At 47.4% G+C, this 26,329-nt stretch overlaps 2 protein-coding genes across 4 annotated transcripts in view; one reads left to right on the top strand and one right to left on the bottom strand.

Moving 5' to 3' along the window:
• Positions 1-1,604, bottom strand: part of MDH2 (malate dehydrogenase 2) — a 36,528-nt gene extending 34,924 nt beyond the window's left edge. The window contains exon 1 of the mRNA XM_086954775.1: positions 1,405-1,604. Coding sequence (XP_086810901.1) covers positions 1,405-1,467 — 63 coding nt within the window. The 5' untranslated portion in view covers positions 1,468-1,604. The remainder of the gene's footprint in view (positions 1-1,404) is intronic.
• A 385-nt stretch (positions 1,605-1,989) lies between these two features.
• STYXL1 (serine/threonine/tyrosine interacting like 1) overlaps positions 1,990-26,329 on the top strand; it is a 257,256-nt gene continuing 232,916 nt past the window's right edge. For all 3 annotated transcript variants that reach the window (XM_086954773.1, XM_086954771.1, XM_086954770.1), the window contains exon 1: positions 1,990-2,115. In XM_086954773.1, the coding sequence (XP_086810899.1) occupies positions 2,096-2,115 (20 nt within the window). In that variant the 5' untranslated portion in view covers positions 1,990-2,095. The remainder of the gene's footprint in view (positions 2,116-26,329) is intronic.

The following is a 26,329-nucleotide window of genomic DNA, read 5'->3' as shown; positions in this document are numbered from 1 at the left end:
ACTAAAGGGTGTCTGCACAATAAGGCAATGTCCGGTGTAACTGCTACCCTGGAAAAGAGACGATTGCTGGCAGGCACTAGAGACATGCTAACGCCCTTGTTGAGATCTTACCAAAGATGACTAAACGAAGGTCAACACCACAATTTTTTTTTTTTTTTAGAACAATGAAGCAACCAGGGTAAACAAGCACACATTTTGTGGAGGCTATTCGACACCCTTATGCCATTCCCGGAGCTCCAATGAGCCCCCCTCACAACGAGTAATGCTCAGTCACATTAAGTAGTCCGCTAAAACTCACTGCAGAAGCATCTTAAAAAAAGTTTTGCAAAACACTTCTATTTAGATATGGAGATAGTGCAAGATTCAACTAGAGTAATCCACACAGTACAAAAAAAGGTAACGGTCAACCGTCAAGAACCACTAACTGTAGCAGGTGGACTGCAGCTAGTCACCGCATTGCCCATGGGAGTTTACAGTGTACTTTTTAAATCTAGCAACTGGATGGAGATCTAAAGGGGTAACTGGTCATTGTAGTGCTCCAGTCCATACACAACTACAAGCACCTATTTTGCATATGTCCTGAAAAAGCCAGAGGCATACATCACGTTCTAAACGTACACAAATGCTGCAACCCATTCATCCACATTTCACGGATAGGTACACCGATGCTCCCACACATCAACCTTACCTCACATTTTTCAAACACCACTTAACGGTTCCCTTCACCGATGGCTCGGTCCTCTCAACTCTCTTAAGCTTCCCTTAAAGACTCCCTGCCATCTGTTCTCAATCATTCACGGATCATGTTTACATAACAGGTCTCACTCGCTCAGTACCAGAACCGTGTCGTTCCCGTCACGTTTGTCACTTCCTCCAAGGGTACCAGTTTTGACCTCTCCGATGTTTCAAACCTCACTCTTCCATCGTTCTCTCTGTGCCTTCCCAAAACCGGTCAATGAATGCACTTGAACTGCATGATAGGCCCAAGGCTCATAACTGCCTAACAATTACATGTAAGGAGAAAACCTACGGCCACCCACAGATCTTTCAGCAACAACATGTTGTAAATAGATTTTCTCTCTTCTGTGTCTATTACTCAAGAATGCTTGTGTGCATTCTGTATTTCTTACCGTGTGTTCTGTAAGTGCCAGTTGGAGAATTCTTCAACAGCACTTTACAGGGGCGAGATATACAAATTTATTTAAACAATTTCAAAGTACAACACAAAGTCGCAGAATGTAACGTAGTGTTTGCTAAAAAGCCGGTACTGGCTGCAGATGGCATGCAGCCAATTGGCAATGTATGTGGCTATAGAACATTTAGGCACTGGCTTCAAACATTCCCCTCCAGAATAGCTGCACAACAATATTGAAATACGCCTCTAGTCTCCCTTTTAACCGGTACCTGAGCGGTGGTGCTGAGGCCTCTGCACAGGGCAGCGGTGGTAAGGCTGAGTCGGGACAACATGACAGCAGAGGGGGCTGCGGGGAGAGCTCTGAAGTCGGAAGAAGGTGCAAGGGAATGAGTCTGATCTAAGTGACTTGAACGACCTCCACCTGACCAAGAGAACGGAAGGAGACACGGAGCTCTCGCGAGACTCCCGCGACTCCGCCTCCCTCACTGATTGGAGCTTTTGACATAGCGTTATGAAAACAAAAGAAAGACAACGTCTTCTGGAGCGTTGTAAAAATCTATCGGTGATCAGAACAAAATCAAAACCTGTTACTTGAATGTTTGGCGAATGACCTACCATTTTGAGACACGAAAGTAGATGGCTATGTTCTCTGCCTACAGAGGACAAGCTGGCGGCCATCTTGAAACGATAGTGTTCTTTGCCCGTACCCTCACGCGCATACCTCAAACGGGCGAAAGTGTATCTTCACGCGCTTTGGGAGTTAATAATCTAAATCGAGCAGAAGTATTCAGCGGAACCAAAGTGCCAAAAAAATAAGAGAAGTCTAACAAACCAGTGCAGCGTACGAGTAGGTGGTCAGGGGATAGGAGGTAGAGTCGAGCGAGCAATCAATGGCGTCTCCCTAGTTACAACACGAGTCCTTAACAACCTTCTCTGGGAGATAGGCAGGTCTGCTTCGCCATGCCTGAGTGCAGTAACAGGTCAGCCTATATTCTGTTTATTTGTAGCTGTGAGAGATTTATTCACGCGTAATATTCACGGTAAAATAACAAATCCCTTCGTTAAATGTGTGCTGCTTTTAAGCATATTCAGCTAAGGGCCATCAGCTTCGGATAAAAGCAAAACTGACGTATGTAAAGCCGTTGTGCGTAATGTCCTAAAACCTAAATTCAAAGTGTGGCTCTGTTGAAACCAGGGGTGTAACTCGGGCCCCTGCGGCGCATAGTATTTTTTGGTGTATTTTTATAAAGCGCTGACATTACCCGAAGGTGTCAGGGCACTGTACAATAGAGCCAGTTACTTTACAAGAGAACAGTGGAAACACAATACAACATTACGAACTAAACATGAATGTTACATAAACACAAAATCCAACAAAGCACGCAGGAGAAAGGAATGTACAGGAAGAAAAAATACAAATTTACAATGAGTGAACTTCCAAGAGGGGCCTGAGCATGACAGTATTAGTTCTGAAAGTGTCTTTGAAAGAGGAGTGATTTGAGATCAGCTTTGAAAATCCTGGTAGAGGAGGTGGCACGGAGCAATGAGGGAAGTAAGGTCTAGATTCTCACCGCATTGCCTGAGAAGGATAAAAAATTAGCTAGCTTTCGCGCCAAGAATTTTAATTCTATTAAGGACACAGAGGCGAGGATTATGCTTCTCTTTCATTTTAATGCCACACACAGAAGCCAATAAAATTGTTGTATATATAAACAAAACTACATTTACCATGATGCAAACACCACATCACTTCCTGCAATAGCCCATAAGAGCCAGGTGAAACCGGATATCGTCCTCTTTCTTTGCTTCGAACATAAGTCCATAAATAACTGAAGTCCAACATAAACGTCCTCCAACGTGGAAGAACCATCAACTGTAAAGAATTCCTTTAACTGGAAACGTACTAAGTCCATCTTTTTCTCAGAACCTGGAAGAATGAGAAAAAATGCCCGTAACATCTGCAAAACAGACAAAAAACAAGGGCGGGCAATATTACAATACATGTAATAAACCGGGTGGGATAATCCTCGCCTCCGTGTCCTTAATAGAATTGAAAATTCTTGGTGCGAAAGCTAGCTAATTTTTTATTCTATTACAGGACTGGAGGCTTCGTATTATGCATGTTTAACGCTCTTGAAACACCACAGAGGAAATATCACCCACTGGTTTGTAATAAAACTGCTTAAATGTAGATTCTGAGGACCAATCAGCTGAATGCATAATGTCCTGAACAGTAGATCCTAACATGAAACTCTTAGAGGCCATGGCACCTTGTACAGAATGACCCCCAAACACCTGAGTATCAATACCAGCTTTCTGCATCTCATATTTTAACCATCTGGTTATAGTAGCCGCAGTGAAAAACCAAAGCAAATGATGGACGGAGCGTTGACAATGCAAGCACTCACCCCCAGTCAACTGATCTGGGTTTAATCCATCACCGTTCTTTAGCCCACTCTGCCACCCCAGTTCAGACATGGCCATATGCAAATCAGTCCGACCCTGAGCCTCTTGGGAACAGTCCAGCCAGAACTGCCAAGCCATGCCTTCCCTGGACCGGAAAGAAGCTACCGAGAACCGGTTTCTGGCATTTCAGCCATCTTCAGCCCGGCTTGCTTGAATCTAGTGGCAAAGTGAGCAAGGGACTCACGTCTGAGCATACCCTGCCAACTTATGGCGAACAAAGAAAAATCTAAGGAAATGATGGACGGAGCGTTGACAATGCAAACACTCACCCCCAGTCAACTGATCTGGGTTTAATCCATCACCGTTCTTTAGCCCACTCTGCCACCCCAGTTCAGACATGGCCATATGCAAATCAGTCCGACCCTGTGCCTCATGGGAACAGTCTAGCCCGAACTGCCAAGCCATGCCTTCCCTGGACCGGAAACAAGCTACTGAGAACCGGTTTCTGGCATTTCAACCGTCTTCAGCCCGGCTTGCTTGAATCCAGTGGCAAAGTGAGCAAGGGACTCACATCTGAGCATACCCTGCCAACTTGTGGCGAACAAAGAAAAACCAAAGGAAATGATGGACGGAGGGTTGACAAAGCAAGCACTCACCCCCAGTCAACTGATCTGGGTTTAATTCATCACCGTTCTTTAGCCCACTCTGCCACCCCAGTTCAGACATGGCCATATGCCGGTTCTCGGACGCTTGTTTCCGGTCCAGGGAAGGCATGGCTTGGCAGTTCGGGCTGGACTGTTCCCATGAGGCACAGGGTCAGACTGATTTGCATATGGCCATGTCTGAACTGGGGTGGTGTGGAGTGCAAAAAAACTATGGATTTAGGCCGAGATCTCTGTACTGGAGTGAATGTATGACATTGTTCTGCATTCTGTCCATCAACTGTGGTTTTTGCATTTGTCACCCCGAGTGGGATGGGTATGCTCAGACGTGAGTCCCATGCTCTCCACACCACTGGATTCAAGCAAGCCGGGCTGGAGACGGCTGGAATGCCAGAAACCGGTCCTCGGAAGCTTGTTTCCGGTCCAGGGAAGGCATGGCTTGGCAGTTCGGGCTGGACTGTTCCCACGAGGCACAGGGTCAGACTGATTTGCATATGGCCATGTCTGAACTGGGGTGGTGTGGAGTGCAAAAAAACGATGGATTTAGACCCAGATCTCTGTACTGGGGTGAATGTATGACATTGCTCTGCATTCTGTCCATCAACTGTGGTTTTTGCATTTGTCACCCTGAGTGAGATGGGTATGCTCAGACCTGAGTCCCATGCTCTCCACACCACTGGATTCAAGCAACCCAGGCTGAAAACGGCTGGAATGCCAGAAACCGGTCCTCGGAAGCTTGTTTCTGGTCCAGGGAAGGCATGGCTTGGCAGTTCGGGCAGGACTGTTCCCATGAGGCACAGGGTCAGACTCATTTGCATATGGCCATGTCTTAACTTGGGTGGTGTGGAGTGCAAAAAAATGATGGACTTAGGCCCATATCTCTGTACTGGGGTGAATGTATGACATTGTTTTGCATTCTGTCCATCAACTGTGGTTTTTGCATTTGTCACCCCGAGTGGGATGGGTATGCTCAGACGTGAGTCCCATGCTCTCCACACCACTGGATTCAAGCAAGCCGGGCTGAAGACAGCTGGAATGCCAGAAACCGTTCCTCGGAAGCTTGTTTCCGGTCCAGGGAAGGCATGGCTTGGCAGTTCGGGCTGGACTGTTCCCATGAGGCACAGGGTCAGACTGATTTGCATATGGCCATGTCTGAACTGGGGTGGTGTGGAGTGCAAAAAAACGATGGATTTAGACCCAGATCTCTGTACTGGGGTGAATGTATGACATTGCTCTGCATTCTGTCCATCAACTGTGGTTTTTGCATTTGTCACCCTGAGTGGGATGGGTATGTTCAGACGTGAGTCCCATGCTCTCCACACCACTGGATTCAAGCAACCCGGGCTGAAAACGGCTGGAATGCCAGAAACCGGTCCTCGGAAGCTTGTTTCCGGTCCAGGGAAGGCATGGCTTGGCAGTTCGGGCAGGACTGTTCCCATGAGGCACAGGGTCAGACTCATTTGCATATGGCCATGTCTTAACTTGGGTGGTGTGGAGTGCAAAAAAACGATGGACTTAGGCCCATATCTCTGTACTGGGGTGAATGTATGACATTGTTTTGCATTCTGTCCATCAACTGTGGTTTTTGCATTTGTCACCCCAAGTGGGATGGGTATGCTCAGACGTGAGTCCCATGCTCTCCACACCACTGGATTCAAGCAAGCCGGGCTGAAGACAGCTGGAATGCCAGAAACCGTTCCTCGGAAGCTTGTTTCCGGTCCAGGGAAGGCATGGCTTGGCAGTTCGGGCTGGACTGTTCCCATGAGGCACAGGGTCAGACTGATTTGCATATGGCCATGTCTGAACTGGGGTGGTGTGGAGTGCAAAAAAATGATGGATTTAGGCCCAGATCTCTGCACTGGGGTGAATGTATGACATTGTTCTGCATTCTGTCCATCAATTGTAGTTTTTGCATTTGTCACCCGAGTGGGATGGGTATGCTCAGACGTGAGTCCCATGCTCTCCACACCACTGGATTCAAGCAAGCCGGGCTGAAGACGGCTGGAATGCCAGAAACCGGTCCTCGGAAGCTTGTTTCCGGTCCAGGGAAGGCGTTACTTGGCAGTTCGGGCTGGACTGTTCCCATGAGGCACAGGGTCAGACTGATTTGCATATGGCCATGTCTGAACTGGGGTGGGGTGGAGTGTTAAAAAAACGATGGATTTAGGCCCAGGTCTCTGTACTGGGGTGAATGTATGACATTGTTCTGCATTCTGTCCATCAACTGTGGTTTTTGTATAGTAGCCGCAGTGACAGGCTTGAACGGTTTCTGTAAAGCAATCAATAATTGCGTAACACCAGTCGGCCGTAAAGACCTTGTACATTCCTCATAAGCCTTAAGGCATTGCACAACACAAAATTTAACATTGGTGGGAAACGCATGATAATCAATACTTCTGGACATTGTCTTAGTCCTGGCAGTAATATTAAAGGAAACCCCTTCCGGAGTAAATACCCCACCTGTAATGTCCAAGGCCTTGACATCCGCAAGATATAACAAGATTGCCAATTTGGCTGAGAGTTGCTTCCTTGTTAAAGTATAATTTTGGGGCCAAAGATTAAACAGGGAAAGAACACGAGAGACGTCCCATAAAGAGGTATATTTAGGTTTAGGTGGATTTGCTACTCTAATACCCTTCAGAAGTTTACAAATAAGCGGATGCATACCCACAGGTTTTCCTTCAATTTGAGAGTGACCCGCCGAAATTGCAGAGGGAAATTAATAAACGACCGGTAAGGTAAACCCTCCGAGGCTTTCAGGGAAAGGAAATTTACAACACAGGGTAATCCCGCCCCTACTGGATCCATGTGCGGTTCCACGAACCAATACACCCAGCATTTCCAAGCTGAGGAATATCTCTTCCTTGTGGAAGGAGCCCAGGCTTGATTGATAAAGGCGGAAGCCTGCTCCGAAAATCCTGGCATTTGCCAACGTTGCCGGAGAGTCTCTAGGTCATCAGTGACAGACGCCCCGTCATTACTAGTAGGTGCGTCTCTCCATGAGGGTCCTGGAGTATTGTCGGGGATTCTGGAATCTTCCTGGGGAAGTCGCAACTCACCTCCAGAAGGCTCGGAAACCAAGGTTGCGACTTCCATAAGGGGGTGAATACACCTGTGGAATCAATATGAATGGGGCAAAGGCATAATTCAGAGACTGAGCCCAGTTCTGAGTGAAAGCATCCGTCGCCAAGGCTAGCGGATCCGGTCTCCAACTGAAAAACGGAGACATCTGCCGATTCAGTCTGGATGCAAAGAGGTTGATCTGACAAGGACCCCAGATCGCCTGTAACCACTGAGCCATCCGTGGTTGGAGTTGCCAATCGCTGTAGTCTCGGATATGGCGGGAATGCCAGTCTGCCACCACGTTCGACTGACCTGGAATATATTCGGCTACAACAGATATCTGGTGACTTAGGCAATAGTGCCAAAAATCTTTCGCTATCTCTACTAACATGGAGGATCTTGTACCTCCCAGTTTGTTGATGTAACATACCTCCGAAATGTTGTCCATCCTCAGAAGGATGCAACATGAGACCTCTTTGGGCGAGAGTGTCTTGATGGCGAAAGAGCCGGCGAGCAGCTCCAGACAATTGATATGTAACTCTAGCTCCTGAAGAGACCATCGTCCTCCTGTGGAGATATTTCCGCAACGCGCTCCCCAGCCCCAACGGCTGGCGTCGGACTCTATGACTATTTCCGGAACGGAGCCAAAAATGGCCCGACCGTTCCACACATCTACGGGGCTGAGCAACCATTGAAGCTCCTGACAAACCTCAGATGACAGAGGAACCAGGTCCATGTATGAAAGGCCCCCCTGCAGATGTGGAATCTTCAACCTCTGAAGAGCTCAATAATGGAGGGGTCCCGGGAAAATTGCCTGAATAGATGACGCCAGGAGACCCACCATCCTGGCTATCATTCTCAACGAGACTACATGTTTGGACAACAGAGAGCGAAGCTCTTTCTGCACGTTGAGCAGTTTGGAACGGGGAAGACTCAACTGAGCTGATTGTGAGTTGATGACAAACCCCAGAAATTCTACCTCCTGTACCGGGCATAGCACGAATTTTACTTTGTTGATCACGAACCCAAGGTTCTGCAGCGTAGCAATGGTCGTGCGCAGAAGCTGTGCCGCCATTTTTGGCGTTTGTGTCATTATCAGGAGATCGCCTAGATACACAATCAAGTGAATCCCCTGTTCCCTGAGATAGGCCACCACTGGTTTCAACACTTTGGTGAAACACCATGGAGCTGAAGAAAGACCGAATAGAAGGACCATATATGCGTACCACCGGTTTCTCCACTGGAATTGCAGAAACCTCTAATGAGGAGGAAAGATTGGAACAGATAGGTAGGCGTCCTTCAGGTCCAACCGGACCATCCAGTCTCCTTGTTTCAGAAGATCCGTCAATCGATGGATGCCCTCCATCTTGAAATGCTTGTAAACCATATGGTGATTGAAATCCTTCAAATGGGAGAGGCAAGATGGCGTTGGTATGATCGGAGCAGTAAGCTGAGCTCTGCGAGGTCCCGACCCCTGTACCTTGTCTGACGCTCTGAGCGTTGCTGTTGCCGTGCTGTGTAATGGATTCCAACTATCTAAACTATTGCCGGATCGGCTGTTGGTGACCCTCTGGAGGAAAAAAACCTGCCGTGGTGTATAGCAAGAACACCGACATCAGACGCCGACATCAGATCATGGCGACTATAGAAGAGTACTAAACAACCAGAAAGCCAGTACTGCAACCTCTATTTCAAATAAGTTTCCTACGCGCAAATAATTAAACTAAGTGCGGGGCAGTGACACAGTTCACAGATTAAATCTTTTTTTATTTTATGAAATGAATTTTTTAGAAAGAATTAGTTGGTTCAAAGTTAACCAGAAACTCAATACAATATCGAACACAAACAATACAAGGACCACTATTCATAAAAATGACATTTTCTTGAAACAGACATTAATAGCACAACAATTAATGGCAAAGGAAATGAAAAAACATCCTGACATACCAAGTTGATCAACATTTACACTCATAACTCATCCTCTCATACACAACACACACTCACGACTATATGTACAATGATAATGTCACAAATTAGTTGTTTGGATACAAATGAATGGGGAAAAAAGAAGAAGAGCACCATAGGCAACAGCTATGAAAAAGCAAATCAACTTATTTTTATAGTTTCAACAAAGAGATGTTTTGAATTTGGTAGTCTTATGGTGAGGTAGAATGGTTGACCACATTTTCATAGCTTTTGTCTATGGTGCTCTTCTTCTTTTTTCCCCATTCATTTGTATCCAAACAACTAATTTGTGACATTATCATTGTCGGAACGGAGCGAGTATTGACTCGACCGACACAACAGACCCCCATTGCGGCAGACTCTGTCTCTTCTTTCCGGATGACTCGATCCGTGCAATAGACCCCCAATACGGCCGAACCTGGCTCTTTTTTCTGGCTACAATCTGTATTTCTAAATCCGGCACTCGAGCTTCATCTCGGAACCGGTTGCCATTTATTTAAATTGATAACTGTCCCCATTTGCCACAATTGCCTTAATTGGCCGGTAGGACCTTGCTTCTTGCTGAAAGCTAAAAGTTTAATCGGTTCATATAAAGTTATTTTAATCAAACTGACGTCTCTGTCTAATTCCTTGACACTAAGGCATATGATTACATGTCCTGATGATGATCCCATACTAACAGGGATCGAAACGTCGTCGACACTTTACACTTGATGATTTTTGACATTTTATTGAATAGATCACGCAAAGTGTATTTTACCATCGTCTGTTTAAATCTAAAGCACTTACAGACTGCCCTGTTTCTTTTGTTTGTCTTACTTGTATGTCATATGTGATAGTAGGACACAGGCTGTGCCCCGCTTGGCAATTGTTATTTCATCTCCTCTGTCACATACAAATATTTATACTATTAAATTGTGTCCGGCTGGACAGTTTAAAAATATAGATTTCAATTTTGGTCTATATTTATTCTGATTGTTATTTTACTGTTAATGTTTGGGGCCACTGTCTTTTGAAACATTATATTCCCAAAGGTCCCAGACCTATTGCTACTTTTGGGTTCCCTTGTTCCTTGTAATAATTCGTATAAGACAGCAGAACTCAGAAAATACGATTAAAGCAATTAGAGACCCTATCCATGGATTAACTCATGACCCCAAAGAAATCAGGGAAGCTTTCAAGAGGTATTATTCGGATCTTTATACTGAGATTGGTAACAATCAGGTTAAAATTGATGAATATTTAGATCTAGTCACACGGCCCGCCTATCTCAATCAGACCAAGACAGTCTCTCAGATACTCCAGACTGGGTAGAAATTCTGCTTTCAATAAATGGCCTACCCTCGGGCAAAGAAACTGGCCTAGATGGAATTACCGTGGAATTTTATGCCAGATTTAGCAGTGCACTGAAAGACATCCTAACTAATTTAATGATACATGTTTTTCAAGGTGGACGCCCTCCGGAATCTTGGGCCCAGGCAAACATTATTATTTTCCCCCAAAAAAATAAAGACCCCACAGAACTTGGCGCATAATGTCCAATTACAATAATAAACAACGATTCAAAAATATATTCTAAACTGTTAGCAAGTAGACTCTCACCATTAATTCATATCGGTTAGGCAACATGGTTTTGTCCCAGGGAGATCAACCACATTCAGAGGGTGATCACGCTTTTTGACATGGCAGAAGTAGCAGGAGACCCTATGGCCCTGATACTGCTAGATGCAGAAAAAGCATTCGATAGGGTCTCCTGGCAGTATCTATGGACAGCCATGTCAAAAAGCGGGATTAGGGACCACTTCATCAAAGCTGTTTGGACGATGTATGCCAATCCTGAAGCAGTGGTCATGGTTAATGGGGCTATATCTGATACCATCAAAGTGACTAGAGGTACAAGGCAGGGTTGCCCTTGATCCCTTCTACTGTTTGTTATTTTTATAGATCCATTTATTTTGAGGCTAGAGACTAACCAATCTATACTACCCATCAAGACCGCCAATGGTGAAATGGTGCGCCCGTCAGCGACAAGGAGGCACCAGGGGCCAGGTATGCTGCCCCCTCGCCTCCCTATATCGAAGGTAAACCCCTATACTCCTTTTCTGCTCTGCGAGCGCTGAAACCATCTAAACTGCCCTGCCATTACACCTCCGCCCCTGAAACGTTTGCAACCGCTCTAGTCTGAGGATGTAATGACACAACTACCCAGCGTAAAGCCTCTGATACGGCAAATTGCTGACTTCCTCCCAGTATGCCACATCCTTCGTCTACCGCTGTTCATACGGGTTTCCTTATTAATTCCCGCTCGCTGGTCAAAAATAACATCTCCTTTAAGGATTTTATTTCACAGAGAAAACCCTCCTGGGCTTTTATTACTGAAACATGGGCCACGGACTCGTCTGAACCAGACTTGTTAAATGCCATCCCTGAAGGGTACTCTCTGGCCAGAATGGACAGAGTGGGTCGAGTGGGAGGGGGCTTGGGGATACTGTACCATAGCTCCATAAAATGTCGGACTGTCCATCTACCCTCCTCGCTCGAACATCTTCAGGCGATGCATTTCACTCTGAATCCCTCCCCCACGATCTCCTTTACCGGGATACTGATCTACAGACCTCCTGGCCTTAGGTCTGCTTTTAGCTTAGAACTCCTTAAGATTATTGAGCCCTATATTGACAGACCTAGTCTTACTATTTTAGGGGATTTTAATTTCCATTTGGAAAATCATAATTCCCCTGACACGACCCATCTGTTGGACTCCTTAGCTTCGTGTGGCCTGTCACAATTAGTGACTAGTCCCACCCATTTAGCTGGGCACACCCTGGACGGAGTATTTTGTAACGATCCCCGCCTCCAGACCGGCATCCCCCTTCCCCTGTCATGGTCGGACCATTTCGCCGTTCCCCTTGATTTTTCTTTCTCCTCTCCCACCGGCCCCCAGCCTGATTACACCAAGTGGGTATTGAGGAGGAATTTTGGGGAAATTAACAACGACTCCCTTACTCCTTTTCTATCCACTCTTAAATCCCGGCCTATTGGGGATGCTCACACTGCGGCTCTTGACCTTTCTAACACCATAGCGGAGGCTGTCGACTCGCTCGCACCAGCCCGGCAACGCTATTCTGCCAGGAAACGGCCTTCGGCCCCCTGGTTCTCGGAATCCTTTAGGATTCTCAGACAAGGATGCAGGAGGCAGGAAAGGCTCTGGAGGGCACACTTGGACACCATAGAGAAAAATAAACATAAAATCCTTCTCAAAGATTATAAAGCCTCGGTTCTGACAGAAAAACAGGCGCATTACTCCAAACTAACGTCCTCTCTTAAGTCACCTAGGGATTTGTTTAAGATAGTTGACAACCTTTCCCTTATTCAGACACCTGATCCTATAACAGCCTCCCAGGCCCTGTGTGACCAGATCTCCACATTTTTCCATGTGAAGATCTTGGATATCTACACAGACCTGGAAGCCCTTAATTCCAGTTCCCCACTTTCCATCCCCATAATCCCTATATCGGAAACCCAACCGCCTGCCCCTTCCCATTCCCTCTTTCAGTTTCCCCCCATCACTATTGAACATCTCAGCATGCTGCTGGACAAGCTAAAGTCCGGGTCGCCGCTTGACCCCTGTCCTTTAAGGATTCTTAAAGATTGCAGACAGACCATTCTGCCCCCTTTGATGGATTTAATGAATCTGGCCATTTCAGAGGGGGATTATCCCCTTTCTTGGAAACTGGCCATTGTCAAGCCCTTACTGAAAAAATCCACTTTAGATCCTGGGATATTAAAGAACTTTCGTCCCATTTCCCTTCTCCCTGCCCCTGCTAAACTCCTGGAGGCATATCTTAACTCTCGTCTGAGTGCTTTCCTTGACAGTACCAATGCCCTGGATCCCTCACAACATGGCTTCCGTAGGATTCACAGCACTGAGTCGGCGCTCACAGTGGTTGTCGATAGCATCCGGTCCAAGGTCGACACAAGCCAGACCACCTTACTGGTGTTATTAGACCTCACGGCGGCCTTCGACACCCTGTCCCCCACCATTCTGGCCAACCGACTCAGTGAGCTGGGAGTCAAGGGTCCCGCACTTAGCCTCTTATCATCCTTCCTTGACCAACGGAAACAGAGGGTTAAGCTGGGCGAGTTTATGTCACCCATTAAGCCTGTGAAGTGTGCGGTGCCTCAGGGCTCTTCTTTGAGCCCGACGCTTTTTAACGTCTATGTGGCCCCACTCGCCAGGCTCATAAGATCCTTTGGGTTGGAAGCTCTTTCCTACGCCGTCGACACGCAGATTATGGTCTCTATCTCTCAATCTGTGACCATAACTGCCCATAACTTTAAAAACTGTATGGAGGTGGTCGCCGGATGGATGGTCAAGAACTTCCTTAAGTTGAGTGGGGAGAAGACGGAGGTCCTCATTTTTGGGGGCAAGAGTGAGATTTGTTCAATGGACTGGTGGCCTTCTGTTCTTGGTACCTGCCCCCTGCCGTCCCTCTTTGCCCGCAATCTTGGGGTCATCCTGGACACTACTCTCTGAGGTGCCGGGTTTTTAGAGACCCGGTGGTGCCAGGGGATCACACCCGAAGACCTCTAGGTTCTCCCTGTTCTGGACTTACAGAAACACAGAGTCTTCTAGGTGAAGTCAATGATCGAGTTTTATTGGCTGCAACCAAGTAACATGCGTCCTAGAAGTACGACAACTCGGGCCGTAAGTTCTCAGGAGACTGTTCATTTTTACAGAACCAGCCTTCTCCTTATATACATAAATAATAGCTGTAGGCAAGAATTCTTGAGTTTATGATATGGCTATACACATATTTTCGTAACAATACAAAGAGCGAAGTCATGCTGGTCAGCACATATTTCAGATGTCCGGTTGGTGATGGATTACCCCGCCAAATCCAGAACTCCCATCAGATATCGATGAAATGCCAATAAGGTCGAGCACCCTCCCATCATAAAACGGGTCATAAACAAGAATCATGGACAGGTGTGTGTGTGTAGGGAAAACATAGTCTGTATGTGGTGAATGGTTCATGACATGTTGTGCCTTGATGATATCTTGCTCGGCCACTGGGCGAGGAGCTGCCCGAGCAGGCTTGGCTGGAGGCAGCTTCGGCCAGGTCATGGGGAAGTCAGCTACAGAGGACGTGTCCTTTAGATCGGCTTTAATCGATTGACTTATATGAGTCAAGTCAAGTCAAGTCATAGCATTTATATAGCGCACTACGTACCCAGAGGGTTTCAAGGCGCTTAGGAAGGGGAGGAGGATTATTTGTCAAAAATCCACGTTTTAAGCTGCTTTCTGAACGCTAGGTGATTCTGGGTGAGGCGCAGGTAAGCGGGGAGTGAGTTCCATGTTTTGGCAGCCAGGTATGAGAAGGATCTGCCTCCCATGGTGGTCTTGTTGATGCGAGGTACAGTGGCGAAGGCTTGGCTGGAAGAGCGAAGTTGTCGGGAGGGGGTGTAAAAGGACAGTCGAGAGTTGAGGCAATCTGGTCCGATGTCGTAGAGTGATTTGTGTGCGTGGGTAAGCAGTCGGAAAGTAATCCTCTTATTGACGGGTAGCCAGTGGAGGTCTTTAAGGTGACCAGAGATGTGTTCGTTGCGTGGGATGTCTAATATGAGCCTGGCTGAGGCGTTTTGGATACGTTGTAGTTTCTTCTGGAGTTTAGCGGTGGTACCTGCGTATAGGGTGTTTCCGTAGTCCAGTCGGCTCGTGACTAGAGCGTGGGTGACTGTTTTCCTTGTTTCGGAGGGGATCCAGCGAAATGTTTTTCTGAGCATGCAAAGAATGTTAAAGCAGGAAGAGGATACGGCGCTGACTTGTTTGTTCATTGAGAGTGAAGAATCCAGGATGACGCCAAGGTTCCGTGCGTGGTCTGTCGGGATGGGTGCATTTCCGAGGGCTTCCGGCCACCAGGAGTCGTCCCATGCAGAGGGGGATTTACCTAAGATGAGGACTTCTGTTTTGTCTGAGTTCAGTTTCAGACGGCTTTGTTTCATCCATTCGGCGACTTCTTTCATTCCTTCGTGTAGGTTAGTTTTGGCGGTGCTGGGGTCCTTGGTGAGAGATAGGATCAGTTGAGTGTCATCCGCGTAAGAGATGATGTTGAGGTTGTGTTGGCGGGCGATGGCCGCAAGGGGGCTCATGTATACGTTGAAGAGGGTGGGACTGAGTGAGGATCCTTGTGGTACGCCGCAGATGACTTTGGTGGCCTCGGATTTGAAAGGTGGGAGGCGGACTCTCTGGGTTCTTCCGGTGAGGAACGAAGTGATCCATTCCAGTGCCTTTCCTTGGATTCCGATGTTTCTGAGGCGTTGTAAAAGGGTGCTGTGGCAGACTGTGTCGAAGGCTGCAGAGAGGTCGAGGAGGATGAGGGCGACTGTGTCTCCATTGTCCAGCAGAGTTCTAATGTCGTCTGTTGCTGCGATGAGGGCGGTCTCAGTGCTGTGTTTGGCTCGGAAGCCAGATTGTGAGGGGTCGAGGGATTTGTTGGCTTCGAGGAAGGCGGCGAGTTGGTTGTTGACGGCTTTCTCGATGACTTTGGCCGGGAATGGAAGAAGCGAGATGGGGCGGTAGTTTTTGAGTTCGGTGGGGTCTGCTGTTGGTTTTTTCAGAAGGGCGGTGAGTTCAGCGTGTTTCCAGTCTTCTGGGAAGGTAGCGGAGTTGAAGGAGCAGTTGATGACGTCTCGGAGGTGCGGAGCTATGACGGAGTCTGCTTTGTTGAAGATGTGGTGAGGGCATGGGTCTGTGGGGGATCCAGAGTGGATGGAGTTCATCAGGCGGATGGTGTCCTCAGTGGAGATTGGCTTCCAGGCGTTAAGGGTGTTAACGGGGGGAAGATGGTCAGCTGATGGTAGGGTGGGTTGGCTTCCGGGTTGGTTGTCAAAGCTGTTGTGGATGTCAGCAATCTTGTTGTGGAAAAAAGAGGCTAGGGAATCTCAGAGGGTTTGAGAGGGGGTGATGTCGTTGGAGTTGGCCGAGGGGTTGGAAAATTCCTTGACGATGTTGAAAAGTTCCTTGCTGTTGTGGGCGTTGTTGTCAACTCGATCTTTGAATGCTGTTTTCTTGGCTTTTCGGATCAGTTGGTGGTGAGTACGGATGGCGCTTTTGAAGGCGTCCTTGTTGCTGGTGGATGGGTCTTTTTTCCAGGCCTTTTCCAGGCCTTTCCTAAGATGGATGCCGTTTACAAAATGGAGTTCGAGGGTTCGGGACGGAAACCAAGATTTAGGGGTGTTAGCATCACTCAATCGTGACGCAAATACATAGGAATAATGTCCTGATCATTACCGGTTCGTAGATACCAAATTCGTCATGGTACGACGATATTTTATGACGCGAGTGTTGGACCTCGATATCTGTAAAACAGCGGGGTCCAAATCTGCAGTACCACAGACCCTCCTTTTGCCCTCATATTAGGCAATAACCCACACTAATCTGAGTCCAAGTCTGTATTGATGAATTCACGGAGATGCTGCTGTAGCATCATTCTGTTGCTCAATTCGTCCCTTGACACAGGCTTCCTTACACATGAGGTGGCGCAGAGGCCACATATTGCAGGAGCGCACTGCACAAACAGGCAGAACATAAACAGAACGGCTAAGATCATCCCAATGAAGATCAGGGTTTTCCATCCCCAGGCAGAGATCAGTTCCCAGAACCACCCTAGCAGAGACCAATCCCCTTTTTCGGTGTGAAGGGAATCAGATATTTTGTGTAATTTGGAGATGGCCTGGTACACTGTCGGAGCATTATCGGGGATGAAAATGCAGCAACTAGATTGGATCACTCTGCACACACCACCACGGTCTGCAAGTATGACATCTAGGGCAACCCGGTTCTGAAGGGTCATAAGTCGATCCAACTGAAGCTCAGCTGTCAGGTTGTTAAGGGCACCGGCCGTTTCAGTCACGGCGGATTCAACTATTCTCGTCAGTTGTCTAATGTTCCTGCTGTTCACCATGGGCCCCCAAAATGGCAGAAAACCCTTTGCGAAGTCTCCAAACTCCTGACCCGCGGTGTCGTCTTGACTCACGACACCCCTAACTATCCTTGTCCGATGGTAATCTGCCCCGGCCGTGTAGGTGGGTGGCAGCAGAAACGAGATAAAGCATGTGCCCGGGAAGTCAGGGGGCAACCATGTGTAGGCTTTGTCATGGCAGACGAAATAGGTGCCTTTAGCCGCCAAGAATGGAGGGGAAGTTCGAGAGGCGAACACATACGTCTCCGTACATAGGCTCTTCCCCAACTGCGCTTTGGGATCCCTGCCAATACCTTGCAGACATAAGTGACCTCGGTGGGGTACTATCCAGACTGGGGAGGATTTAGTTGATTTCTGGATTTCACTTAAGGAAATCCCATACTTGGTGATGTTCCACCTGCTGTATGGGGTAAACTCATCCTTGGGAGTTGCTCTAACCGTGTCAATATCTCTACTCATATTTCGGATCCCTGCCACTAGAGCCTTATTGTTTGAGTTCTCCCCTCAAATGTAGGGTTCAAGGGAATACAGGAACATAGTCTGGAAAGCCCACAGGGAACCGAAATAACTAAATGGCAGGACAAAATAAGGGATGCCCTTATCTGCAGTGTGTGGCATGAGTCCGCATATCCAACAGTTCGATGCGTTCATAATAGACTGGTGCTGGTGTAGGAGCTGGACAAAGGAGTTATTTGCGAATTCCAGTCTTCTGGCAGACTCGTGTTCAGGTAGGGGGTGAAAGGAGTGTGTAGGGTCAGTGGGAGAAGGTGCGGGTTGTGTGTTGTGTATGAATGGAACTCGAAAGATGAACAGAGCAAAGCCAGTCAAAAACATTATTATACTACACAACATTAAGATGCTTAACGCTAGAGTTCGTCTTCTCGCCATTATAGTACATATTTTCTTTTCAAAGGTCATGTGTCTAGCAGGTCTCTCAACCCCTGGAAACTCCATCCTCTAGTTGCTGCCCGCGGTGGGTGGTTGCTTCTGCCAAGATGTGCGCTCTGTCCAGTCCGGGGTGACTCCCTCAGACTGACCAGAACCGTTGACCTAGGCGTCCCCGGCTGCACTCCTCAGACTTCAACCGCGGCCTTAGCAGCAGAACCGGATGGCGGTTCGAAAATCAAAAATGAGCTAGTTCCCTGGGCGAGAGAGCTGTGGAATCAAAAATAGTTCATGGGAAAAGGGAAGATCGCACTAGTTCGAGTATGTCAGTTCTTTGGTCTTGACCTTAGATTATATCGTTCTTTTCCAAGCACGGCGTGATCTTCAAACAGTGTTTCTGGTTCCGTAATGTCCAACTGCAGCGACGGTGGCACAGATCCTTGCAGAATGCAATCGCTCTCTTTGTTGGTACCAGTTCCTTTTAATCGTGCATCGATGAAGGGGACAAAACGTGGTACGACTTCAGTCTCGGAGTCAGCGACTCCTTGCTGGACCCATCGGTCGTATGGAAGGGGCAACGGGACCCTTTTGCAGTGGGCGCCGTGCACCCAATGTTTCTTGCCGTGGACACGTACTGCAGAGCGGGTAGACAGTAAAACCTGGAAAGGTCCGGTCCAGCGAGGCTCCTCGTTCTTGGTACGTCTGAAATTCCGAATCAGGATCCAGGAGCCGGGCTTGATGGCGTGGCCTGGATCGTCGGACGCCGGTGGAGAGGAGCTGTGGACCTGTTGATGCAAAGTATGCAGTTTAGTTGTCAATTCGTGCAAATAGTCAAATAGTACAGGGTACTCGATCTCATTGAGCTTTCTTGGCCTCGGTACTCCCCATATATTAGCTGGGCGCCCAAACACGATTTCGTGTGGGCTAAGTCCCAGTCTAGAATGGACAATCATTCTGGTAGACAGGAGTGCTAAAGGCAGGGCATCTGGCCACTTGAGGCCTGTGCTGGCTTGGATCTTGGCCAGTTTCAATTTTAAAGTGCCGTTATAGCACTCTACCAATCCTGCCGACTGGGGGTGGTTTGCAGCATGGAACTTTTGGCGGATGCCTAGACACTCACACACTCTCTTCATGACTCGTCCCACAAATTCACTTCCATTATCACTCCAGACAATCCTAGGCATGCCGAATCTAGGGAAGAATTCCTTGACAAGGGCTTTAGCAGTTGACTAGGCAGTGTTGTTCTTAAGGGGGTATGCTTCTACCCACCTGGAGAAAGCGCAAACAACAACAAGGACATATTTCAGGTTGTTGCACCTTTCCATGTGAATGAAATCGAGTTGCAAGACCTCAAACAGGTATGTTGGAGGGGCGAAATGACCAGCTGGGGTTGGGGTTCCCCTACCGGGATTGTGTTTCAAACACACCATACAGTTTCTGACCAGATTCTCTGCACATTTTGGGATACCACTATTCTGCCATACTGGGGCCAACAGCTTACATATTCCTTTTACGCTGATGTGCGCCATTCCATGGGCCATCGTTACCACTGCGAGCACATAAGCGTCGGGTAACAACCATCGCTGATGTTCTGACAGTTCGACCCAACAACCATTCGCGTCTAACCTACCTTTGCTTTCTCTCCATTCATTCACTTCTCTCTCAGTAGCGTCAGCTTGTATAGTCTTTACACTTTCAATGGTGTCTTCACACATACCTACATCAGGGGTCCATCTAGCAGGGCCTACTACATACATCCGACTCATTGTGTTCCTTGCAGTCTCTTTCGCGACTTCATCGGCAAATGCATCCCCTCGACCAACATCATCTCGGATCTTTCTATGCGCGCTACATTTCACAATTGCAACCTGTAGGGGCAAGGTCAGTGACTCGAGAAGGTCGTGTACTAGCTGGCCATGTTGTATCTTTGCACCATGCGATGTCAGGAACCCACGTTCACGCCACAATCTTCCAAAACTGTGGGCGACGCCAAAGGCGTACTGACTATCAGTGTACACATTTACTCGTTTTCCTTTCGCCAATACACATGCTCTTGTGAGTGCGACTAACTCCGCTGTTTGTGCAGAATTCTGGGGGATGCGAGCTGTCTCTACAATCGTGTGTAATGTTGTCACGGCATATGCTGCAGTCGTATCACCATTCGGCAACTTGAAACATGAACCATCAACCCATAAGTTATCATTACATTCGGGAAGGGGAGTGTCTTTCAAATCTACTCTCCCTTTGGTCTCTTCCTCTGTCCTAAAGCAGCAATCATGTTTGTCGACCTCATCTGTCTCTGTTAGAATGGGTAATAATGTAGCAGGGTTGAGTGTATCACACCTTTTTATGTGAATGTGACTAGCTAACAGGGTCAATTCATAGCTGGATAGTCGAGCACTAATTAGGTGCTGTGTTTTTGTCCTGTTCAGTAGGATATCTACTGCATGCGGGACCATAACGGTCAGAGTATTATTCATGACTAACCCAGCCGACTGTCGAATACAGACAGCCGCTGCGGCAGTGGCCCTCAAGCAACTCGGTAATGCTTTAGCTACGGGATCTAGAGTCGCGGAGAAGTATGCACATGGGCGTTGTTTGTCCCCAAAGTGCTGCGTCAAGACTGATAATGCGCAACCTTCCTTCTCGTGGACGCATAATGTAAACGGCTTGCTGTAGTCGGGGTTGCCCAACACAGGAGCCGAACATAATGCATCACGCAACTCATGGAAACTCGCCTGACAATCTTCAGACCAAGGCAAAGGATTGGGTGTGTCCTTACGCATTAATGCCAGCAAAGGTTTGGCCAACAGTGAGAAGTTCGGTATCCATTGTCTACAATACGATGTAATGCCCAAGAGAGCACGCACTTCTCTTTGTGTCCTTGGGATACTCAATTCTGCAATTGCCTGTATCCTTTCTGGGGTCAGTCTCATTCCCTCCTTCGATAAGATGTGACCTAAGTAGGTTACTTCTTGTCGGCAAAATTGAAGTTTGGAAAGCGAGACTTTGTGCTTCATGTCACATAAATGACGCAACAAGGACAGCGTGGCTTTCTTGCAAATTGCTTCAGTGTCTGCAGCGATCAGTAGATCGTCTACATACTGAATCAGAGTCGCGCCACCAGGTAGAGTAATCGTATCAAGTTGCGTTTTCAGAGCCTGACTGAATATTGATGGACTCTCGCAGTAGCCCTGGGGAGCGCGTCTAAAACGGAAACTTCGACCTCCTAAATTGAATCCGAAAATGTCTCGGCTCTCTTCGGCGATCGGGATGCTGAAGAAGGCATTCTTCAGGTCGATCACTGAAAACCAATTGGCTGAGGCTGGAACCATTGTCAATAAGGCAGTGATGTCGGGGACGACTGGAAACTGCGGTACAACGATCTTATTCACTTCCCTGAGATCAATCACAAATCGGTACACAGGGGGCTGTGAAGGATCGGTACGCTTTAAGACAGGCAAAACTGGACTGTTACAAATGTTGCCTGTAGTTTCTTCAATGACATCTTTCACAATTAGATCGTGGATTATTTCTAGCAAAGCCTTTTCACATTCTTTTGACATTCTATATTGGGGAATGCGTGGCAACCTGACGTTACTTTTCAATGTTATGACATACGGTGCTATCTCCAAACGACCTACATCATTTGAACCCTTCGCCCAAAGTACATCGGGAAGAGATGACAATTCAGTCGGAATGCTTTCTCTTGACAAATACATCGGAGAAATCACTTTCTTACCAAGCGTAAGTTGTACTCCCGAAGGAGAACAGTACAAGGTCGCATATAGTCTCTTCAGTAAATCCAAACCTAACAAATTTTCGCCACAACCTGTGGTAAGAATGAGGGGTGCTTCTAATGCGCATGGGCCAACAGAAAGGGGCATGGGATTGGAGATCGGGTTTCTAACAGGGGCGCCAGAAAAACCTACTGAAACATTCATTTCGCCGGACAAAGGTGCGCCAGGAAGTTTTGAGTGCATAATCGAACTTTATGTAGCACCAGTATCCAGCAGAAATGGCTCCGATACTCCGGATGTGATCACCTCGACGTAAGGTCCATTCTGATCTACTGGAACTGAAACAACTCCCTCTCTTTGTCCATGGCTGTCCTAGCAATTATTACCCTCATTCTCGTTTTCTGCGTAATAGTCATCTGCATAGTACTGAGCTGACCTGGAGGACGCATTATCCTGTTGGTCAAAGCTATTCATAGAATTCTGAGGCGGGAAGGAATTGGTGTTCTGGGGGAAGTTTCCACGGCCCCTACCTCTAGGAGCCTGTTGAACACCTCTACCTCTTGCGCCAGAAGCACCGTTTAAACGTCGTGCAAGAGCTTGGCAATTACTTTTGAAATTACCCTCTTCTTTGCAATATGCACATTGATTCGGGCCATACGGAGAACGCTGGTGGGAAAACTCGTTTCCTTGTGCGTTTCTCGAATACTGCTGTGGTTGCTGATAATTGGGCTGACTAGGAGTGCGAGGCGGATACGCTTGTTGGAGGAGAACTTTAGTCTTTAGTTCTTTAGTCTTTTTCTCAGACTTATCTAGCTCGTCTTTGCGTCTATTTTCATAGTACTGGGCTGTGGCTAAAATCTGTGCTGACGTGGAGACAGCCCAAGCACTCTCTGAATCTTTCAATTTATTGCATAGTTCAGGGAGCAGATTATGTACAAATTTGTCTACAAACAATCTTTGACCACCCTCGGTAGCCATGTCCTGACCACTGTGATCAGTGAAAGTCTCCTCAAATCTCGTGAAAAAGTCGGACACATTCTCATCTTTCTTCTGTTTGCATGCGGATAGCTTGTCCCAATTTACGCGTAACTCAGGCATTAACGTTTTCATGTACGCGATAATCCTACCAGGAAGGTCTGCTATCAAAGGCTCGGGTTTAGAGCCACCGATTTGTCTGGCATCAGTAGCTGTGATATTAGCCCATGAGTCACCTAGTTCTTGATCACGGTCCGCATGACGGATTTTACTCCATAAAGGATGCGGAACAACATTCCCAAACAACATGTCAATATCTGCTAAATTCATTATACATGAGCTGGCAGTCTGTGACAACTCTTTGTAATATCCTGCTGGGTTTTTACGGGGATCAGGTAGTGTCTGTTTGAGTGCTAACACTTCGGATCTTTTCCAGGGGACATGTACCCATACACGCTGGAAATGCGGTGGAACAGGCGGTTGCGCGTTCGCATCGCCTTCCCTCCATACCGGGGGAACCTCTCTCATGGGGTACTGTCGTGCCCTTTTCCTACCAGACACATCGTCCTCATCGAACGATCTAGAGCTGTTTCCTGTGCTCCTATAAGATAACAGCAAATCCATTGCTTTCTCAACATCTGCGCCTATAATCATGCCTTCATAAAATTTGAATCGCATGCGGGTTAGTTCCTGTATTCTGCGTTTTGGGTCATTGTCTCGTACGTCTTCCCAGAGGTATACACACATTTCCTCAAATACGTATCTTTGAGTGGCTGGATCCCACTGACGGAAAACTTCCATAACAGACTGAAGATCATACCTTACAGTATCAGTAACCCATTTGCGTGCTAACTCATTCAGTACTTCTCTTTCCTCGTAGTCGGGTAGTTGACTACGCAACTGTCTACGTTCTGGTTTAGGGGTCGTTTTAGGCGACCCAAAGAAAGGCGAGAATAGACCAGTGACAGTACTTGCCACTCTCTGTCTGACAGAAGGAGAAGCTTGCGGCGAGGCAGATGCGCCAGAAAAGACAGGCTGATGTAAAGAGGAAGTCGAGGCAACAGCAGAGGAAGTTGAGGCAGTAGCAGACGTAGTATCATAGTGGATAGTTGGAGCAGTAGGCAAAGTCATGGAAGTAGAAGGAGTATGTAGCAAAGGCGGCGGCCCTTGAGAGGGCTGCGCCGGAGAAGTAGGAACCAGCTGAAGAGGAGCTGGTGCTTGTGCAAGAGCTGCTTTTCGTGCGCTAGGGCGTGGTATAACAATACGTCTCGGGGGTCCAACAATACTCGATGTGTATGGGGGTGGTGAGTTCAATAAATGAGACATTAATGGATCTTTCTCAGTTGTTCCCTTTGAGTCTTGTCCCCCATGTGGTAACACCGGGTAGCATTTATCTATTGCTAGTTTCTTGCTTCTGAGCATTTGTTCACTTTCCTGCTCTTCCTCATTATCCCTGTATGCGATGGCGGCTTGTACCATCGACATACCTCTTTTATTTTTCTTTGCTAATTTTATTTCTTTCTGTTTGGCTTCTTTGCGCCATAAGCGAAAAGAGTCAAACATCGCCGGCCGGGCTTTCTTCTTGAACAATTTGACCTCGAGGTTGTCTAATATTTCTGAGTCAAAACTACCATGTTGGGGCCATTTTAAAACACCATCCTTGCGGGTGTATTTTATCCATACCTCGTTATACGTGATAGGACCTACTCCATGTTTTATATATAACTCATATGTTGGAGTCCCGATCGGAGGAACCGGACACGAATCTACTAATCTGGAGTCCTTACTACAACCAAGACAAAACAAGTTTCCAAGTCTGCTGAGACCAGGCATCTTCGCTCACTAGTCTAGCTTCAAACTTCAAGGGATTATTTAATTACGATATTGTCGTGAATACACGAACCCCTCGGTTTTGGTGCTTGCAAGTACCAATACAAAAACCTTATCGCTGGGATACCAAACTAAGAACCAAGAACCAATACAAATCGTATCTCTAGGATACCAAAGCTAAGAACCAAACTAAGGACTAGACTAAGAACTGGGAGACGCTCCACTTATACTTAACTGAATATTGAAGATCGGTGACGTCACTAGAAGACTCGTCTATCGTTTCGCTCTACCAAGGATCACTGGGTCCAAAACAGGGCGATAGTCAGGGCAGCAGTCCTTCGTAGCCGTCGGGACGCGGGGAACCTCGCAGCAAAGACCTTCGGAACCACGTCGACATGCAGGGGTCGCTGAAGTGGCTGGCCGTCCTCCGGAATTTTCACACGAAGCTCCTCACGAACATCTGGCTTGGACCGTCACCGCTTGATATCGCCTCGAGTTGGGCGCCAACTGAGGTGCCGGGTTTTTAGAGACCCGGTGGTGCCAGGGGATCACACCCGAAGACCTCTAGGTTCTCCCTGTTCTGGACTTACAGAAACACGATCACGAACAATGATCGAGTTTTATTGGCTGCAACCAAGTAACATGCGTCCTAGAAGTACGACAACACGGGCCGTAAGTTCTCAGGAGACTGTTCGTTTTAACAGAACCAGCCTTCTCCTTATATACATAAATAATAGCTGTAGGCAAGTATTCTTGAGTTTATGATATGGCTATACACATATTTTCGTAACAATACAAAGAGCGAAGTCATGCTGGTCAGCACATATTTCAGATGTCCGGTTGGTGATGGATTACCCCGCCAAATCCAGAACTCCCATCAGATATCGATGAAATGCCAATAAGGTCGAGCACCCTCCCATCATAAAACGGGTCATAAACAAGAATCATGGACAGGTGTGTGTGTGTAGGGAAAACATAGTCTGTATGTGGTGAATGGTTTATGACATGTTGTGCCTTGATGATATCTTGCTCGGCCACTGGGCGAGGAGCGGCCCGAGCAGGCTTGGCTGGAGGCAGTGGAGGCAGCTTCGGCCAGGTCATGGGGAAGTCAGCTACAGAGGACGTGTCCTTTAGATCGGCTTTAATCGATTGACTTATATGAGGGCAAGCCCTAAGATGGATGCCGTTTACAAAATGGAGTTCGAGGGTTCGGGACGGAAACCAAGATTTAGGGGTGTTAGCATCACTCAATCGTGACGCAAATACATAGGAATAATGTCCTGATCATTACCGGTTCGTAGATACCAAATTCGTCATGGTACGACGATATTTTATGACGCGAGTGTTGGACCTCGATATCTGTAAAACAGCGGGGTCCAAATCTGCAGTACCACATCTCTCGCTTGACAAGCAGGTCAGCAGGACTGTGTCCACCTGTTGCAATGCTCTGAGGATTCTTAGGAAAATTATTCATTACCTCTCGCCCGATGCACGCAAACAGGTTGTAATTGCGCTTATTGCATCTAGGCTGGACTATTGCAATGCGCTGTACTTGGGCATTAGCAATGGTCTGGTCCAGCGCCTTCAGACTGTGCAGAATGCGGCTGCCCGGTTTGTTGTGGTGGCTCCTAAACGCTCCTCGGGCACGGCTATTAGAAAGAACTTGCACTGGCTTCCCATGCAAGC

The sequence above is a fragment of the Lissotriton vulgaris genome, chromosome 2_1, assembly GCF_964263255.1.
Source record: "Lissotriton vulgaris chromosome 2_1, aLisVul1.2, whole genome shotgun sequence".
NCBI classification, from domain to species: domain Eukaryota; kingdom Metazoa; phylum Chordata; class Amphibia; order Caudata; family Salamandridae; genus Lissotriton; species Lissotriton vulgaris.
The sequence above is the reverse complement of the archived record's forward strand: the minus strand, read 5'-3'. Positions and strand labels throughout refer to the sequence as shown.